Raw genomic sequence first — 21456 nt, forward strand, 5'->3', positions numbered from 1 at the left:
ACCGGCAAGTGGAAAGAAGACGTCTCCTTGTGCCAGCGCTCCACAAATGCCCCCTGCATGCCGGTGCTGATGGTGGTGTACCCGGTCATGCAGAGCCCGCTAAGCCCTGAACCTCGCACATGGTCGTTAAACCACTGAGCTGCTGGTTTAAACAGACCGAAAATCTTCCTGGAGTGGTTCACCATTTTCAATGGCTCTCTCTCCTGTTACAAAAAAAAACAAATAAGCGAGAAATAAACGGTAAAATTATAAAAAATGGTGACAAATAAACGGCTAAGTTAAAAAAAATACCTCTCCCTCCCAGATCCGCCGAGCGACGTGATCCTGGTAGTGAATCAGCAGGGAAGTGTCAAAAGGCCCTCCCGGATAGCTATCCACCTCCTGCTCCTCCTGCTCCTCCTCCTCCCCGACTGGAGGGTCAACATCCGGTATGACCTCCTCCTCCTCCTCCTCATCCTCATCCTCCTCCTCTCGCTGGCGGGAAGAAGATACCCGAGCCAGCCTACTCCTAGAGCCTGAAGCAGATGAACTCTCCACCAAGTCCTGTGGAACGTGCACACGGCGTCCCCGGCCCCGCCCGCGTGTCGACGCCAGCTGCGCCGCCGCCCGCTCGCGTCTAGCCGACGCAGTCTGGGACTCCCTGCCCTGTCTGATGCGTGTTGGCTGGTTGTCTGACATGTTCCTGTAAACAATCGAAATCGATTAATATGCGAGACAAATGAAAAAACAAAAAAAAATGCACTTCTGATACAGTTCGGAAGTTCATTTCCGAAACTGGGATGGAGGTGTTTTCGGAAATGAACTTCCGAAACACCCCTGCGCAGAGCTTTTCTGCAACCTACAATGGCAGACCCCAAAATCAAACTTTAAACCTATGTCTACACATTCTAAACATCCTAAATACCAGTACCAACCTAACCTAATACATATTTTCCTATTTGTAAACACCCTAATATCAATTTTAAGCATAGATCTAAAACTCAAAATGCTTACCGATTGAAGAGGTTGAAGTGCTTTTTAATGTAGTATAGGAAGCTTGTTGGAGCCTTTGATGTTGCCTTGGAAGTCTTTTAACAAAATTTCGCCTTTGGTGTTGTTTGATGTTGGATTAGGGTAAATGAATGGGGGAGGGGGAGTGTTCTGCTTAATCTGCAGAACGTGTCTTATTTCGGATGTTCATTTCCGAAATTGTGGTTTCGGAAATGAACTTCCGAAATAAGACAATTTTTTTTAAAAAAAAAAGGCGCTTTCGGAGATGAACTTCCGAAAACACCTTTTTCATGCAGTTCGGAAGTTCATTTCCGAAGTCAGGGGTAGTTTGGGTTTTTCACCAGAGGTGAACTAGAAGGTTGGGAGGTTGGCAAAGAAATTTTCTTGAGGGAAACACTAATCCATTTGAGTGATATACACATGTTATAACTATTATGATGAACAATTGAATGTTAATCTGGATATATTGTAAATGGAAATGGATCCCCTACTACTTTTGTCTGCAGCCATTCCCCTACTGCTCCATCTAATGGCCAGGAATAAATACAAATGAAATAAATAAAATGAAATTGATTTGATGAGAGAGAAAAAATATCAATGGATGGTTGAGATGAGACAAAATTAGCGGTAGTTGGAAAAAAATTGGAGAGAATCCAAATACATTTTAAATCATACTTTGGTCAAGCAAATAGTTCATCTTCATGCTTATCATATTGATTATGAAATTCCATTTGAAAAAAAACCATGTCATACTTCAAAGTAATTTCAAAAATTTCTTGATCATATCTTGAGACCTTTCATGAGTACTACTTAATAAAATATTTTGAACCATTGATATTGATTTTGTTTGAGGACAAATAAAAAGGTAAGTTGGGAGAGTTGATAAGTGTCAAGTTTACGTTAAATACATCAACGCTTATTAACTTATCTCACAATCAAATATTACAAAACTCCTTGATTTATCTATGAAAAGTATGAAAACAACTTATTGGATTTTTCTTGTATGCATTAATCAAAAACTGGTGAAAAGAATTGAAAAATCATGAATCAACATGAAGAAAACATGCAAAAGCAAAACATTAAAGAAGTAAGGCTCACTATGCCCAAGTTAGAGATGTGCTAAGTGCAGAATAAGAATAGGTGGCATGATCAGATGCAAGTACTTCATGGTGAAGCAAGGGTTAACGCGCTAGTCAAAGGGATGGTTTGTTCGGCGAGCAAAGGCGACCAGGGATACATGGAAGACATGCAAGCATTGCTTGCTGAAGAAGAAAAATTGCTTGGTTAAAGTTGCAAAGCAAGGTAGGCGTTGGGCGCAAGAACGATCCACCCAACGAGAGCCTCAGAATTTTGCCTATAAATAGAAGTTTCCAATTCAGCGTAAAGGGAGTTTCTGTGAATTGAGGAAGTACAAAATTGGAGAAGGTTCACTCAAATCTACAACATGAGAATAAGAAAGGAAGTTTGAAGATGGAAGTGTTGCTCAGGTGACATGGTTGATATTGTTTTTGAAGTCAACTTCTTTAGAAAGACTAGCTGTTACATACACCATGTGTAAGCGTAGATAAAATTTCTATTGTTTGGGTTAGACATAATCATTATATTCATGTACTAAATAGGTCATAGAATTCTATGTAAATGTACTCATATTATAATATTGACGACTATTTAATCTTAATGCTTGTTATAGTTTTCCAACCTAAAACTTATTTTCATAGTGTGACATGACATCGAAAGGTGCTTATCATTATTAGGTTCAAGATAATCATCTATTGAATATTAAGCCTAGACATAGGTATAGGCTCAATATTCACGCGTATTGTAGCCATAGGCGAATCCACCATACGACCAGCATGGGCCTATGCCCGGGCTCTGTCATACCCCAAATTTGTCCTACCTATTTATTCCTAACTGACTTTTGCATCCCATTCATACACATGTTTTATTTAGGTCATTTATCCAATGCATTCATTCATAGCACTGTTACTGCTCCAGAAATTTGACAAGAAGAGGGCTTCTATTTAAGGGAAATCTCTGATTAAAGAAGGAATGTGTGAGGGGGTTTCATTTGACTTCTATATCTTCATCCAGATCTTTGAAAATCAGGGTTCATGTGGCTCAATTCAAGGCATTGATTGGAAGGTATGGACTTCAGTCCATCTGATCTCCCTAAAGTTAGGGTTTTGACCAAATTCAACGTAGTTGACTTTTTGGTCAACACTTTTATCAGGAGCTGATTTTATAAGGGGAAGCTGCATGGGGTCTATGTGGAAGTATTCAATAGGTTGCCATTGGTTGAAAATTGATTAATCAAAAAATTCATCAGGAGCTGGAAAAGTCAAACAGTTGACTTTTGGATGTTTTTGTCAAAATCAGGTCAATTATCCCATTGTTGACTTTTGGTGGAAAATTGGTCAAAGAAAGTCAAAGAAATAGGAAAAATCAAGAATAACCAAAACCTACTAAAAATGGAAGTGGTTGGTTTGTGAAGGCTAAAAATGGAAAGTGAAAAAGACTTAGAATTTTTTTGAAGTTTTTGGGTTTTAAACATGGTTGATCAGCTGACTTTGAGTCCATTTTACACAAGCTTCGAGGCTTCAATTCAAGACAAGCTCAACGCCAAATTTGTTCACTTCATGGCCCTCTACAATTTTGTAGTTTGAAGTTTTATGATTTGAAGCATGGTTTAAAAGATACAAAAGAGAGAAGTTTGAAGAATCACATTTGTTCAAGTCATGATGCTGGGCACAAACTCAGGGCACGCGCGAGCAATTAAACAAACACGTGGTGCACCATTTTTGAAGCTAATTTCAGAGAAGTACAAGCAACATTTGGAGTCAATTTTAATGTCAAACTATTCTCCTCCATGTCATCTATCCAATGATCCAAGACTGATGTCATTTGGTTGTGTGTAGAGCAAGATGTGAAGTCTTAAACTCATGCATATGGAACTGCGTATGACTAGCCAAGTGATAAGGCATGACGCGCGCGGGTAAGGGAAAGGATGACACAACAGGTTCATGACTATTTTTCTCATGCTTCTTGTAACACCCGTATATTTTAATTTTTAATTTAATTGGAATTTAAATTAACAATTAGAATTATTATTGGTTTTGTGGAAATTAATTGGAAAATATTGGTTTATGGCATTGGGCCATGTGTGACATTAGTAAGGAATGGGGGGTGTTATGTTAGTAAAGCCCTATTTCTAATTAAAAGTTATTTTTAATAAAATAATAAGGAAATTGGAAAGAAGAGAATAGAACGTGAAAAAAGAAAGAAGAACTGTGAAGGAAGAAACTCAAGAACGTGAAAGAGGACCAGAAGAGGAAGAGACCAATCAAGAATTCTTGGCTAAGGTAAGGGGGATTCTTCTGGTTAGCATCTCTTATCGTATTGTAGATAATAACGTTGATTAGAGGTATTGTTAGGTCAATTGATCATATGAATAGATTGGGATTTGGGATAATTTTTGAATAAATCATATAATTGATAATGCCTATGTTAATTTCTGTGTATAATTGTGTGTGAATATATATTTTGGTATGAATATAGTATTGTTGATGTGTTGCTATGTTCTTCCATGAAACTGGATCTATGAATGCGAATCCCTAACTAAATGAGTAGAAGTTAGGCTGTTAATGTGTAAAATTGATATAGGATGATAGGTCGTTGAAGTTAGATGAATCATATATGTTAAAGTATGCAGAAATTTTGTTTTAGACCCAAAATTGTAGGTTGTAATGGTGAAAATCGAGAGGAAGACGAACTGGTGCGATTGCGGGATTTGGAAGTCTCTGGCGTTTTACGTATGATACGCGTATGAGGGACGTTCCCTAGGGCCATACGCGTATGGTACGCGCCCTGTCTCATCCAAAATTGTACTCCTCTGCCTATACGTGTACGATACGCGTATGAAGAGGTGGGATACGCGTATGATAAGGTGATACGTGTATGGCGTGTTTTTGTGTGAAAATCAGCCTCTGCTGATACGCGTACGATACGCGTATGACCAACGTGTGTGCAGAATTTTCCCGTTTTGTGATTTTTGAAAGTTTGATGATGCGTAACTTTTGAACCGTTGGCTTGTTTTGAGTGCCGTTTTGAGTATGATAAACCTTATGAAATAACCTTTGTGTTGGTTGATGATTTGATTTTATTTGAATGATGCTAATATATATCTATATATATATATAAACATGCTTGATGATGATGATGATGATGATGATGATAATGGTTTGAGTATGAGATGATGTTACTCATTGATTCGACGATGGTATAAGTATGTTATATATATGTTTGCATTCATTCATAATCATTGTTGAGGGCTGTATCCAGATGATTGTTGTGGATAAGTGAAGGGCATAATTCCCATTGTGTGGAATTTGTGCTGGCAGGGTCGTATCTTGATGATGTTGGATCGGTCGGTGGGTTATTCCCATTGATGATGTTGGTACCACATGGATAGTGTCAGTTCATACATATGCATGATTTTCATAGCAAGAATAAATGTGTTTCGATGTTATGTTCGATGATGTGTGATTGTGTGATGATGATTTGTCTGAATATGATGCAATTGGGTGAATAATATAACTATGATATGTTGTTGTTTATGATGCAATAATATTTGTTAATTGTGAATGAAACTCATCATTACATGTTGTCATTTTCAGATTAAGGATAACGGCTTCGACTTGGTGAGGATTAGCTCATAAGTCAGTGTGTTTAGTATAGCGTCAAGTGTCATGCTCTGATATTGTAACACTGGGGAACGCGAGTTTAAGTTTATGATTTTATGACTCTATTTGTTTTAATTTGAGTTTTGAGGGATATAGTTTCAATGATGTTAAACTTATCCGTGTGATTTAATTTCCGATGTGTTAACATGAGATGTTATAATTTATGATGAATTTTCCTCAATGAATGCATGACAATGACGTATGATGTTTGTTTTAAATTGAATTATGGCACCCTTGTTTTCATGTTACTCTGAATTATTTATTTAATTGCCGCGGGGTTTAGAAAGGGTGTTACACTTCTAAGCCTCATTCCAAGAACTTCCAACATCAAAATCATTTTATTCTGCGCCCTCGTCACATTGATCATAAGATTGAATTGACCGGTGAACAATGGTGGAAGTTATGTGCGTGCAAAATTGATGTCGTGAATGAGTTGTGTTGGCAAAAGTACCAAGCAAATTGATGCAGCAAGGCACGTGTATAATTCTGTCATACCATCAGCTATTACTCCATCAAACCATGCATATTCAAAAGGTTCTACTACAATTTCCATGCATAAAGAGGAATAATTATCAATTACATGCAGCCCACCATAACATCATACACTCAACATATATAAACATCACTTCACTCCCATTTCACACTCACAATTCATTTTTTTCACTTTTTCCAGTTTCACATTGTCTCACTCATCTTCTCCCTCGTTCTCTCTCTCCTCACCTTCAACAACCTCCAACAAACTTCAACCACCCTAACAAACTCTAACAAACTTCAATCACCATCTTCATTGTCCCATCCCCATCACTATAACAATCAGCATCTTCTTATCATCATCTTCTCATCATCATCTACGTAATCATTATTACTATCGTGGCAAAAGGTTTTAAGAAGCATTCATCACCTATATACATCACCTCTGAGTTTATTTCTCAGAGGTTTGGAACTGCTTCATTTTGATATCATCATCAGCAGCTTTTCAAAAGGAGTGGATGGTAGTAATTGCGGAGTCTTTTTTCTTAAAATTTTGTTTCAAGAATCTTTCAGGTGAGTTTCCTTTAATCCCTTGCATGTAGCATCATGTTTAGGTCTGTGAGCACTTAATCCTTAGAGAGTTGAGTTAGGTAGCACTATGTATTCAACTGTATGTTGAATTTGTACAAAGCTTATGAATTCTTGAAATTAATTTCTGTTCATGTTGAATAATGGATGTTTGAGTGTTTGAATAGTATGATTGAGGTCTACGTGACGTGAGGATCATTTTGCTATAGATAGCATGAGTTTCCATGGAAGTTGTACAAGTTAGGGTTTCCAAAAGAGTCTTGGTTCAGACGTTAGAGAAAGAATTAAGGAGAACTAATGGTAGATTCAGAATCAGTGCGAAAAATCGAGTGAGAAAGTGTTAGCTTTTTGTGTTTCTGAGAAAAACTAGTTGGAAACCCGTGCGTCCGCACGGGTTCTGCTGTCGGTTGGTGTTATGTTTTGAATAAGAATATAACATGTAAAAATTATGAAAATCCCAAAAAAAAAAACATAATTGGTTAATAATAAATTTTTTTAATACAGAGACGTAATCAACAAAATTCTAAAAAGGGAGGTGTTAGTAAAAAAACAATTTGAAGAACATATTTGGGTGGAGAAAATGTGTAGAAATAAATATAATAGGATGAATGGGTATATATTATGTTATAAATAGGAAAAATGAGAAAACAATTATTTATAATCTATATATAGTGAAAATAAGTACAAAATAATAGTAAAAACGTGACCAAAAAAGGAATTATAATAGGCCAAAAACAATAATGATATAAAGGTAAGAAACAATTGAAAGGACAAAACAAAGTACAGACAAAAAAAAGATATTTCCCAACTTAGTTATGTATTAGATATATTAGTTGGGGCCATGGTATGTTTTTGTTAAAAAGGACAAATAAAGCAGTAAAATAGATGGGCCCAACTTAAAGACTTTGGATAAATATATATGAAATGGGCCCAAGATATAGACATGTCAAAGAAGTAGCTTTAAAGGTTTCTTCCTCGGTGACAAAACATAAGTTCCAAAAACAAAATTAGGGTTTCGTTCTGATAGAGGAGGAGTTGGTCGACGGCGCAAACAAACCTTGGACGGTGCAATGACGTACTCTTCGCCATTTAACATTCTCGATCGGCGAGTTGCATGTATATTGAATGTGTTTATCGTTTATAAGATATGTAAATGTCGTTGAAATTTTAACAGATGTATAAGATATGTATTTGTGAGTTGCATGTTCATTCTCGTAGTCTGAAAGTTATATTTTTGTCCTTGAAATTTTAGAACCATAGAGCAAGTTGGAATGGAGAACAATTGGGAAAAACTGAAGAGAGATGTTGAGACTCGCCGAGTGTTGCAGTTGGTGAGTGTTGTAGGTGAATGGAGGAAAGTTTGGGAAAGGTTTAACCGCAGAAAGAGGAACGCATGCCTTTGGGAACGTGAAAGAAAATTTAGGTTTATGATGGCAGCTCTTGAGACACGACGTAGTTCAATAGAATGGAAGGCAGCATGGCAATCAAGCAATTCCGGTCTGGGCGGAAACCCTTCTGGCAATACTGAAGGCAAGGCTGAAGAACAGGTTGTGGTTGGTGTTGGGGAAAGGAAAAGAATGTCGAGAAGATAAGCACAACGTCATGTGATTGTATTATCTTCAGATTCAGAAAGGTAAAACATAGACATAATATTTGTTAGTTAGATATTTATTGTTTGTCTGTTATTAGAAATGTGATAGCAGGTAATGTTTGGATGCATGTAAGATAAAGGTGATAATAAGTAAGTAATACATAATGATAAAATTCTGTGATAATAGTTAAAACGTTTATAAATAATAGTTTATCGTTGTTCTTCTGGATGCAGGGAAGAGAAGGATGGCAAAGAATGTGATAAGCGAAAGAAGAGCAAAAAGAATCAAGAAGGACCAAGTTACATTGCCAAAGAAAGGTAAAACATAGACATAATATTTGTTAGTTAGATATTTATTGTTTGTCTGTTATTAGTAATGTGATAGCAGGTAATGTTTGGATGCATGTAAGATAAAGATGATAATAAGTACGCAATAAATAATGATAAAAGTGTTGTAATAATAGTTAAAATGTTTAGAAAGAATAGTTTATCGTTGTTCTTCTGGATGCAGGGAAGAGAAGGATGGCAAAGAATGTGATAAGCAAAAGAAGAGCAAAAAGAATCAAGAAGGACCAAGTTACATTGCCAAAGAAAGGAGTTCGGACCGGAAGGACAAAGGAGTTATGGTCGAAGAGGAAGATGACCACATTTCAATATCATCCGATAAGGAAGGATAAATATAATAATTTGTGTTATATATTTAGAAGCTAAATCCAAATTAATCGGACAACCTAAATAGAAGTGTCATATTTGTAGATGTATATTCCGTTTTAGTAATAGACTTTAGTTAATAATATAATAGTTTTAAATGTTGATTTGAAATACAGGCATGATGATCGTTTTGTTGTAATGCAAAAAGAAAAAAGCTGGACTAAGGTGGTTACAAACCCACCAACAATGGGCACGCAAGTTCTTGTAAGTCCTTAAGTAAACCATAACTGTTGTATGATTGTAACTAAAGTGACTGTAATTAATGCCTTGTGTTAATGTGATTAATTTCTAATGAATTGTAGCAAATTCCTGTTGAGGTCATAACTGATTGTGTATTGGAAGGCAAGACTACCATTGGACTGTATGACACGGACAAACGCAAGGCCTACAATTGTGTCCTGAAGAAGAGAGAGGATAAGAATGAAATGTTTCTTTGCAGGGGCTGGTATGAGTATGGGAAAGCAGGAAGTTCAAGAAAGGTGATGTTCTAAATTTCACCATTAGGTACCCACCTGTTGAAGAAATTTTGGTGTGTTTTGTCTGTGGCAAATAGTGAAGAATTACCTTTGGAAACTTGTATTTTGGGTTAGAATAGTGTGACTTGAGTTGGTTAATTAAGTAAGTTTGGATGTTTTTGTTGTAAAATATTTGTGATGTAGGCTGTGTAGTTAATGTCATTTTGAAGGTTATAAAGATGCAGTGAAGTTAAAGTGTATGTGATTGTAACAAAAGTATTTATGTGGAAGGGTAGTACGTTTAGTGGTTATATTTATGGAAAACCAAACTCGAACGTAATTGTACTTTGGTATTGGTTAAAATATTAGTAATATTATATAAATGGTTGTTGGTTAAATATATATGATATAGTATTGGAGTAATAATTTTATAACAGTTATAATGTTGTTATTTATGTGGTGGTGAATTTTTGGTATAAATATTTTGGCATAAGTTGATTGAAGAAAGTGTTGAGATATAACTAAAAATAAACAAATTATTTTATGAATATCTTTGTTGAATAGTCATAAGGAGTATTTACAAAGGATAGATGGTACGGAAGTATCAATAAGCAGCAATATGTGAGCCTGTAATAATTAGTTGTCTGTTTATATAAAGTAAAAAAATAGTATAAGCTAAAAATGTAGCATGAATGTAATCTGCCATCTTAAATTTGTTTAAGCGAATTGTATATCATTGAACAGAAATCAAATAAAATACTAAAGATTGTAACGTGGAATTAAGATAAATTTGTTAAATTAATGGATTTTATATACATGACATTTTTTGTTCGGAGACCTGATATCAAATCTAAACCTAATCGTGTCACCAACTTTGAACATATTGGTTTGACAAAATTCTTCCCAGTCGGGTCCTAACTTTGTGGGGTATGTAGTGTTTATGTTTGCTAATTCCAGGATTGTCCTCGTACCATTATCACAGCACAAGTTGAGACAGTTGTAGTTGTAATCTTTTAAAATTTCAGCAAAGTCCTCCTCCAATCTCTATTGACAGTAGAAATAAAAATAAATCAATACATAAGAACAAGATAAAGCTTAAATGAAACTATAAAATAACATATGATGTTACCAATTTTGTTTGTGATAGTTCAACATTTGTTAGACCAAGGTCGAAAACCATAATGTTGTTTGGGAAAAAAGACCTGCTATGGTAAAAGGGTAATTGCTCGATTTCTACTATATTTTTGATGTTGAGGATGCTAAAATTGTCATTCATATAGTAACCCACTTCAAGAACAACATTAGAGGGGCAACTATAAAATGCTTCAACGTCTTTCCATCCACTAATTATAAGTGGATGAACTTGATCTTTGTTATAGATTAGGACGTGATGCACACCTTGGTTGTTTAAGATGGTCCATGTTTTTGTTATGCTTTTGTTAAATCGACATATAAAGGTGGGATCAATTTCTGGAAACTTCTGTCAATTCATATAGAAGTTATTTAAATAGGTGTGTTAGGAAGATATAAAAATATGAAAATAAAACCCAAATTAAAAAATTTATAACCTGTGAAGATAGCTTTGCTATTGTGAAGGAGTATTCCAATTCACTGTGACATAGTTTTCCTATCAAAGCCATATGGAATTGGTGGTAGTTGTTGTTGGGATAGAAAAGATACTTCAATATTTGTGGTGTATCTTCCAAATCTAAGGAATGATATTTAAAGGGAAGTGCATAGGATACCATAATTGAATAGTGGAAGCAAATAATGATAAATATATTGCATGGGACCCAAATAATGGAGTGATACATAGTGCATAGGATACCATATTTAAAAAGAGTGATACATAATGCATGGGACCCAAATAATGATAAATATAGTACAAGACATATATGCTTATTGGATAAATATGACTACAAAATCATTGAAAGTAAAAAATAAAGCTTATCATTGCATGTGAATTCCACTGGAACCATATATATGGCAATCGCAAAAGACAAAGGAATATATTCCATAAGCATGTGATATGTTGGGAACTGGTTTTGCATAGAACATGTTGCAAATATAATAAAAAGTTGTGCTCATGTGGGATAACGCCAACAGCATTATATACTACCAATTATAAGTATCACGTGAAAGTCTATATTGAAAGAAGGAAAAGATGAATAATTGAAGACCTACTTATAAAGTAAAAGCTTTATCCTACACTTAAGAGGAAGAAAACAAGAAACGATGGCTTTGTCCTACACTTTGTGATAAAAAAACTAATATAAACATTGGCAAAGATGGAAATTGAAGCTTTGCTATGGAATGAAGTTATATATATTTCATTCTCAACTGGGATGCTAACAGAAAGAAGGCTTGAAACTCAATTTATAATTTCAGCTAAAACAGTTATGTAGTTTTGATTATAATGCTTTGATTGTGATTAAATTATGAAAATCATGTTAGTTTAAGTGGTAAATATTTTACCTCATGTTCTGAAGGTATGTTTTGGTAGGTGTTTGAAGGGTAAAAATTGCAACTTAATTGACATATTGAATGCAAATTTTAACTTAACGATAAGTAAATGAAGAGCAAAACAAACATAGATTCAAAATAGAAAATAATGTTGGCAATGTTATTGCTACAGATACAACAATATCAGTTAAGATTGAAGTTCAAAAATGTTGGGATCCTGTAATTTTGGATGATCTGCACAGGAAAGGTAGGTTTTATTAGAATGCAAAACATGGTAATGTAAAGTAGATATAAAAGACAGTATGTATAATATAGAAAATCTTATCAAAAATTAGTGATAAACATAACTTATTATTCTATGCCATATACATCTGGAACAGAGAAACCGAAAAAAAGAGATATATGTACCGTCTAAATGTTGTTAAAAACTTCTTTGTATACAACATTACATGTTGAAAGCTTTGGGATGTTTTTATCATTATGTATCAATATCTTGATACCTCTTTTTGTTGTAACTCTTGAAACGGCAACATAAATCTGTCCATGTGTGAAAACATCACGAGGTATAAAGTCCAACCCAATCCAATGATTGGCCTTGTGATTTGTTAATGGTCATGGCATAGGCTATAATAACTGGAAATTGGCGTCTCGATAACTTGAATGGCCATGGAGATTGAGATGGGGACATATCCATTTGCGGGATGTATATAACCTTTCCATTATTGTTATCACCCATCAATTTGGCCTCAAGGACATGAGTAGCCATTTTAGTTACTATAAGCCTCGTCCAATTACATAGACCTTGTGATTGATCAATGTTTCGCATAAGCATGATTGGTGTTCCAACCTTTAACTTTAAGTGATGGTTGGGTAGGCTAGAAGTTCTTAAAGAGCTTAGGAATTCTGGGCTCAGCACTTGAAGAATGTTGCTGTCATGAATTTCTGATCGATCAACTGAGTTAGAGCTGTAGTAATCTCGTATTTCCCCTATAAAATTTTCCATTAGAAAAGATATAACAATCTAAAACACAGTAACTATAATTAACGCAAAAGTGTACCTGGCATCATGGCAAGGACATGGTCATTGATTTTGTCAACAATGTCCAAAGTGGAAGCAAGAATGGCCCTATTTTTGAGATAATCACACGATTGGTAACAATTTAAGAAATAAGGATATGTACTCTCGACGATGGCAAGAATAGGGTCATTGAAGTTTGTAATTAACAATTCGGGCGGTATGTCAATGTTGGCATAACCATCGTTAGGTTTCGAAATTCTTCCCTCTCCTATCTTTAAAAGCCAATCTGAAAAATCTACAATTTCCTTTTTATCTTGTTCACTTGGTCCGCTAAATAGACGCATGTTTTTGTCAAATTCAAGACTTTAACATAATGCCAAATGTAAGAAGCGTTAATCGTTGAATGGATAATTTCAGAACGGCTTCCTCCGGGTACAACGGGTAATATCTGACGGAAATCCCCACCAAAAATCACAACCTTCCCGCCGAAAACAGAATCGGAGTTACTGTAATTACTCATGACATCCTTCAAAGTCCTGTCCAGCGTTTCAAAACAATATTTGTGTGCCATTGGTGCCTCGTCCCATATAATTAGATTTGCCTCCCTCAGAAGACCAGCGCTGTCGTCATTGAAATTAATTTTGCAAGTTGAGTTTTCGACACATGGAACCGGCAACTTGAACTTTGAATGAGCTGTACGACCTCCTGGCAACAAAAGAGATGCTATCCCACTTGTTGCAACAGTAAGACAAATCTCATGCTTAGATCTCAATACACTTGCAAGTGTTCTCCACATATATGTCTTACTGGTTCCGCCATAACCGTGCAGGAAGAAGACACCACCTTTCTGTTTGTTAACGACATCCATTATTTGGTCATAAATCTTCCTCTGTTCATCTTGTTAACACCATAATAACAAATACTATAAAATGATATTCATGCATAAATGATACTTGTTGATATTTGTTTAAGAAAGTATGTAAATTAGTAATAAGAAATATGTTTATCTTAGATTTCATTACCAGTGAGACATTTGAATAGCTTATCAAATTCCGCCTTCATGTCCTGGATATTGTACTGTCTTTCATCGTATATAAGTCGTTTTCCCAACTGTTGAATAACATAGCCATTTGGATAAGGGATGGGCTTGTAATCATGTAGAGTACGATGGTTCAGTTGCAGCATTTTTTCGATCTCTATCAATGTCAGCTGCTGGATTGCCTCATCCGGTAATGTTAAATCTGTGCTCCGTTGAAAAAACGTGTCGTTGTAGTAAGGTCACAATAATAGGTTACATTATGTGTAGTACTGTTATTGTATTATGTGGTAGATAAGAATATAAATAGCATGGGATGTCAAAGTTAGTGTACCTGGATTGTTGGCAATGAGTTTTTGCTCGTACAAGAGACCATCCGACAATATAATCCATGATTCTTTCTATACATGAGCAGGACGGTTTACAGCACCTGATAGCAGCATAACAACAAACAGCTTCCTAAGATAATGACCTGTCCCCCAAGCACTTGCCTCCTTTAACGCACAAATGTATTCTCGATCATCATCTAAAAATCCCATTGCAAAGCATGCTTCTCGAAAGGTTTCATATTGTGTTTCACTGACCTTCCTGATTTCTTCATAGCTAGTTAGTCCCTTTGCTACAGTCAACATCATCCGCAAATAGAAAAGTTCACCGGTTGTCGGTGGAACCCACACTAAACGTCCGATAGTGAACCCTTTTTTTGTGGCTTCCACAATCTATTTCTCTTAACATAAACAAACTTTGTAACGAATTCACCGTATGTTAATGATTGGGCATCCTCATATGTTCCATTTGCTACCAGCCAAGACGTGAACATAGATTCTGTGACGCTTGCATTTTCTAAGACATGCTCCATTTGTTCACAATATTTGTAATAGACAGCCTTTTCACCAATGAGATGGAAAAACATTCGCTCAACAGCAGGTTTCCTTCCATGAACCTTGTATGAAAATATTCGCCAACACGCCTCACTCGGAGAAACATACCTACAATCGAGATATTGTTTGATCTCATCTACACATTCATGCTGGTGTCCGGTGTTAGACTTGGAAGCAACCTCACTTGCACCGATTCTGTCATATCCTTTGTGAATGTATTTGAATAGATACTTGATAGAAGTGCATTGGTTACACCATTCCATATTAATATGTGCTTGATATTTCAACAATAACCGAGTGTTATAGGGAACCACATTTCTATTATCCAACTTGATATTATTTTTTGTAATTTCATGTGTGTTAGATCTTCTTCTATATAATGGATAACCTTCGACATTAACAACTGTATCTTCGATGAAACTTTTTGGATAATATTTCGAACATTGCCGATTTCTCATACATTGTGAATTAGGCCGTGAAAGACCGCACGATCCATGTATCATATGTGATTTTACCAGTGCGTATAAAGTAGGATGAAGTATAGGATCAGGTATCTCGGCACAAATGATGTTATCAATGTCGGACGGTGTTGGATACTTGCTTTGGGGGTGCAAGAAAATCAAAATGTGAGCATGGGGTAAGCCTCGCTTTTGAAACTCAATTGTATACATAACTGCATAAGTAAGTATAAAAAAAATGGTAAATGTGAATAATAAAGAATATGGAAAAGTTAGAAACATATTGGGGGAAAAACTTACATGCCAATACTTTCCCAAGAATATGTTTTTTTTGTTAAATAAACCATAAGCTCTTTAAACTTGATGTTGAAAACTTTCGAAACAATGTCAGGCCTATCATGTGGTTTTAAGTTTTTCCAGGACAGCAACCGTGTAATCTCCAGCCAATTCGGGTTGCATGTGAAGGTGATAAACAAATATGGGAAGCCCAATCTGCTTGAAATTGCCATACCGTCGAAGTAAAGTTGATCCATGTATCGTTTGCTACCCACAAAAGAAGATGGCAGAACAACACGTTTACCTTGTTTGTTACCTGGATTCGTGCCTCCTTCCTCACACCTTGCTTGCAAATTATTGTATTTTCCGACCCTTAACTTGGATTGATTTTTTCTCAACCAATTGAGACGTTCTGTTTCCATCATAGCGTAACCATCAACCAAGAATTGTTGGAAAAGTTTCCTTAAGTACAATAATGTTTTAGGTTCATGTGTGCGTTCTTGGAGACGAAAACACAGCCAATCCTTGATAGATTGCCTATTTTTCCTTGTAACAGTAGTCTCATCTTTATACTTGTGAATTATATTATTCCGGTATCCATCTTCACCATAGCAAAAAATCAATGGGTATTGATATGAAAGATAACTTGGATTGAACTCATCTATCCTTTGTAATTTACCACTCCGGTATTGGACAATAATGTCTCTCTTTTCAGCTGTGTCAATATCACTGACAATAAGGGCAGCAACTTCCGCAACGGTTGGCATATTATACACACGACCATCGTCATGTCTGTCACTGATAAGTTTTAGCCTCAATTCGAAACGCTTTGGCAAGAACATTAACTTCATCTAACATACACTTTAACTTAGCTACAATAGATGTTTCAATAGACGTATTGTCCCTGAAAAACATAGTAGCAAATATAGTGTTATTTGTTAAAGTAAACGTAGAAAAACATTGGTATTTAGGAGAAGAAACTTCATTACTTGAAACAACACATTCAATTTGCAATCTCGTGGTCAGTGTCGTAAATGTACAATTGGGCATATTGTGGTAGTTGACCCTGTGGTAGTATAAGACTGCCTATTCGGTGACATGTTTGACCGTGTAGGCGCATCGTTGGAGGACCTCCTCCCTTTTGAATTTTAGTGTCAAATTTCATTCTCGGAGAAGTAAACGAAAACATTGCATTGTATGTTCGTATGTTGGCTTGGAAGTTTTTGCTTCCAGGATCAGTTTTGTGATGAAGTAGCTTTTCCAACAGTAACGGTGGTTGTTTCATGTAGGGTACAACAATTTTACCGCTCCTGCAACACAATTCAAACTTTGGAACGGTAGTATGTTTTCTCATATTTTTGCGCTCTGCATACCACATGCAAGCATGACAAATTAAACATTCCCACACAGGGTCACCAATGTCAGAATAAGCTGCATAAATAAGATATTTTAATTGTTTTCAAACCGGTATCAATTTACACAAATATTGTGTAGGAAGAAGTTAAATAACAACTTACACTGGTTGTGTTGATCATGAATATCATCAGGTTCTATAGAGTCATCTGAATCAGAGTTGTGTCCAAATGAGTCGCATTCTTCAGAATCTCCTATTCCTTCATTAGAGGAATAATCTGGTATAGATACATTAGGAGTAGGAGGAGATAAATATGCTGGGCTTGATATTTTAGGAGAAGTGTGTGAATTGTTAAGAGCAGTAGGGGTAGAAAGAAGTAGTTGAGTTTGACCAATTTTTTACCGTTTGCCGATGTTCGATGATTCACCTACATGGAACGATGGGGATGTCTCAACATTGTTGAAACGGCTGAATAGATTCACCCCATTGCCTGCAAGAAATCTTGATCTTTTTTTTTGTTTTGTATTATGGAAACATGTTGTTGAGATGGCAGAGTGTGGGAATCGTTAGAGATAGCAGGCTGGAGGGAAGATCTCATTGTTGTGTCCCTGGAAAAATCAGTGAATGTTCCAGCAAAAGGTGTTGATGTTGGCTGGTTTTCCTTGTTATGGCCATGGTTAGAGCGTTTATTATTTGACAACAAAATCCTCCTCCTTTTTCTTGCAAGAGCTGAAGTGGAATGATTTGCATCAAAGGGGTTGCCATCCATTGAAATGAATTTAGTTGAATTGAATAAATTGGTGGTATGAAGTGTAGTTGATAGCAACAAATGGGATGGATATAGAGTATCAAGAAAAACAGAACAAATGTGAGATATGAATGGTTTAAATAAAGGAGGCAAGTAATTGGTCCTTGTTCTTAAAAAAAATAGAGGGAAATAGAATGTCAGTTAAAAAAAAGCTGGGAAAATTTCAAATTTGAATTAAGGATAAATATGAAAAATAATGTAGAAAAAGTCAGTCTTTCCTCTACATAAATAAACTAAATAAGAAAAAATCAAATATAAAATAGTAGGCTAAGAATAGAGGTAGTAGGAGGCTGTATTTTTGTGCTGTTTTATGGAATCATTGTGATGAAAATAAGTCAATGTATCGATGGAAGTGAGACATGAAAGGGGGCTAACTTTACACAAAAGTCAATAGCAACCCAATAGCCAAAAGCAAGTGTCTAATCACAATTTATTATAAAAAGTGACCATAATATTTGTCTTAGAGTGCAGCTGTATTTTTCCTCATGTAATATTTGTCTAAAAATTGTCTATAAAGTTACCATAATATTTGTCTAATGTTAGCCTAAAGCCATACATTTAATGAGCCAGTGGTTTTGGACTTAGCCTCATGCAATCATGAACTTAGTATGTAGTATTTTTTTCGTAACTTCAATTGTGTTGTTAGCAAGAGTTATAGACAACCAATATATATATATATATATATATATATATATATATATATATATATATATATATATATATATATATATATATATATATATATATATATATATATATATATATATATATATATATATATATATATATATATATGTAACTTGTGGTGATGGTATAAAGAGATATTTGGGTAAATATTTAAACAAACATAATTTACATTCATGTAATATTACAACCAAATAATGTAGTCGAGTTATAATGTTAAATTGATTGGACAGTAGTATAATACCGAAAGCATACGTTAAATTGATCAGACAGTAGTATAATACCGAAAGCGTACGTTAAATTGATCGAACAGTAGTCGAGTAATAATGTAATATTACAACCAAATATGTATTTTCAAAATTGAATCCATACATAAAATTTCCCAAAAAAATAGCAGCCATGACCATGTTATAAACTATTTTTCAATCTTCACTAATTTCCTAGTGATTCTCGTTGGTTTCTTAAGTTTTGTTGAAGACAAATCTCCTTCGCTGTGTGTTGCAAGGCTGGTAGATTCACTGGATGGATTCGGGTTCTGTCTTTTTGCCGTAGGTGTGACTGGTTCAGGGTGCAATTTAGAAGTAATTTCAGGATCCTGTAGTTAAAAATAGGTGAGAAAGAAGTACATTGATGTAGGAAAATAATTGGCATTTGTATAGGTCTCAAAACAACACCGTAACAATGTCGGAATCATCAACAAGAACAGCCTCATCAACACTCTCCTTGATCTATAAACATGATGAATAAAAAAATCAGAAATAATACTCAAAATGTATTCAACTAATATAGCAGAAAATGTTAGACACAGCACAAGAGAAATCTTACATGGTTCACAGGGGCACATAGCTGATGTGAATTAACTGTAGTTGCAGCCACCCATTCAACTTTTAGTTGATTAACAACAGGTTTATCTTTCACTAACATGATGACCGAGCAATTTGTCCAATCTGGTTGCCACTTGACTTTGAACGCAAGTTCCTGATCCAGCAGCTTGTCAAGTGCCAGGGGAAAATCTAGGGGATCAAATATTCTAGCCTACAAAAAAATGAATATATATACCATGAGTTATTATATGTAGTGTTGAACCAGCATGTTTTAAAATTCAAAAGAAGTTATATTTTTGTCGGTACCTTAAACATTGTTTCGCGCATATGAGCAGCCAACACTTCCAATAGTTCCTCACTCTCCTTGTCCCACAAAACAAACTTGCATTTTGTACCAGCATGAACAACATCCACCTCTATTTTATACCTAAGTTTGTACACTTAAAAATGTAAGTTCACATTTCAAAGATAAAGTTGCTGTGAAAATTAGTTTATCAAATAAATAATTGGAGGTTATACCTGAATATGGCGGTTTCCGTTTCATGGCCCTTTGTACACTTGTAGGGAGGTTTATCACCAGTGACTTTATTTGGGCATTCATGGCATGCCTGGTAGTACCAGCCATATCTTGATGCAAATATTTTCGTAATTGTCGCAACCGTAGCACAAAAAGTAGTCTGAGTTTAAAAAAGGGTGGTTAAGGGAAAATCAAATATAGTATAAATGACATAACTCAATTATTCGCTTAAACAATAAATGCAAGATTACTATCTCTTTCAGTTTAACAATTTGCTCAAGAGGAAGAAGCACAGCGTTAGACAACAATTTTTGGGAAGGTGATTGGCGAGAAGTGTATGAGTTTTGCGACCTGCCCTGAGACTGCTGACTGCGAAGGCCTGAGACAGCCATTAGAGTATCCTGTGTAAGCCTGAAGACCAAAAAAACATAGTCAGTGTTAATTATGCAGAATCATACCAAGGGCAGGGTAATGCGATAAACCAAGTGAGTACAATTTGGCAAATTGTTTGATTGTTTCCAAATCTTCATTGATAGCCACTTTGGTGACATTGTAAGTGTTGGTAACAGATAGTGGATATTTGCCTGCAAAGACAAAATAAGTTAATAACAACATCGACTTGAAAACATAAAACACACTTTATGAACCGTAGCAATCAGTTTGAAGGGATGGAGTAATATATACCAAAAGCTTCTTTGACTTTTGCATATTGAATCAGAATCACAACCGGAATGGAAGTATCGACTTGCTGTTCAACGTAGTTGATAAACTGCACCGCGTACGCCTCCCATAACGTAACCGTTATAGTGTTGTTGCTAAAATTTGCACGTTTAAACTAACATATCAGGCAAAATATAAGCTATTAAGGGCTACCATTAAGATGTATGAAAGGTAAAAAACAAACTGAGACCTCAAGTTGCGAATGACAAAGTTGACCTGTTGTTTTTTACTTCCAACCTGAGCCTGTGTGTACCCAATTTCATCAACTAGTCTGATAACATCTGTAAAAGACAATGGATAAATGGTGCAGGTTGAATGAAAGATCAGATGCAGAGTGCTACATATAAGTTGAGATTGTACAAAAAATGATATAGAGTTTTACCTAAAAGTTGATCTTTATTCCATTTCCCAGTTAAAATATCAAGAAAAGAAGTGAGTCTGCAAGCCTTTTCCGAAATCCGATGCACGTTTCTATCCCTGACTTTGGTCCCACCAGTAAATTTAAGGAGGTACTTGTGAGCAGAAGGTTTGAACAGCAGATCATTCAGCTGAACTTGGAAGTTTGCAATAGTGTAAGTATCGTTCACAACAAAGAGCGAATCAAAACTCTGCCTATACATGGGAGGTACGATAACATGGATATCACTTCCCTACAGAGGTAATAATACAAACAAAATCCATCAATGTATAATAAATCATAAAATATAACCTACAGCCAAATATCATAAATCATAAAATATAATTCATCAATACAAAATCCATCAATATCACCTCCCTACAGCCAAATATTAACCTTTCAATACCAAAACATACTATATCAAAATATAATAAATCATAAAATATAATAAACCATGGTTATTGTAAAAAAACGA

The 21456-nt window shown here is 35.3% G+C and overlaps 3 protein-coding genes across 3 annotated transcripts; all 3 read right to left on the reverse strand.

Annotated features, from left to right (window-relative positions):
* Nucleotides 1–10323: 10323 nt before the first annotated feature.
* LOC131646178 (uncharacterized) lies at nucleotides 10324–11261 on the reverse strand. Its single transcript, XM_058916303.1, has 3 exons — nucleotides 11114–11261; nucleotides 10675–11025; nucleotides 10324–10589 (listed from the first exon to the last, which is right to left on the reverse strand). The coding sequence occupies exons 1-3, from the start codon at nucleotides 11183–11185 to the stop codon at nucleotides 10344–10346; spliced, it is 669 nt and encodes a 222-aa protein (XP_058772286.1). The 5' UTR covers nucleotides 11186–11261; the 3' UTR covers nucleotides 10324–10343.
* A 1303-nt stretch (nucleotides 11262–12564) lies between these two features.
* On the reverse strand, nucleotides 12565–14694 carry LOC131649060 (uncharacterized). The gene is made up of 6 exons (XM_058918806.1): nucleotides 14554–14694; nucleotides 14397–14463; nucleotides 14049–14267; nucleotides 13404–13923; nucleotides 13067–13356; nucleotides 12565–12995 (listed from the first exon to the last, which is right to left on the reverse strand). Exons 1-6 carry the CDS (start codon nucleotides 14692–14694, stop codon nucleotides 12565–12567), a joined length of 1668 nt encoding a protein of 555 aa, XP_058774789.1.
* A 4133-nt stretch (nucleotides 14695–18827) lies between these two features.
* On the reverse strand, nucleotides 18828–19554 carry LOC131646179 (uncharacterized). The gene is made up of 3 exons (XM_058916304.1): nucleotides 19349–19554; nucleotides 19198–19251; nucleotides 18828–19118 (listed from the first exon to the last, which is right to left on the reverse strand). The coding sequence occupies exons 1-3, from the start codon at nucleotides 19445–19447 to the stop codon at nucleotides 18939–18941; spliced, it is 333 nt and encodes a 110-aa protein (XP_058772287.1). The 5' UTR covers nucleotides 19448–19554; the 3' UTR covers nucleotides 18828–18938.
* Between the last annotated feature and the right edge of the window lie 1902 nt (nucleotides 19555–21456).

The sequence above is a fragment of the Vicia villosa genome, linkage group LG2, assembly GCF_029867415.1.
Source record: "Vicia villosa cultivar HV-30 ecotype Madison, WI linkage group LG2, Vvil1.0, whole genome shotgun sequence".
Taxonomy (NCBI): Eukaryota; Viridiplantae; Streptophyta; class Magnoliopsida; order Fabales; family Fabaceae; genus Vicia; species Vicia villosa.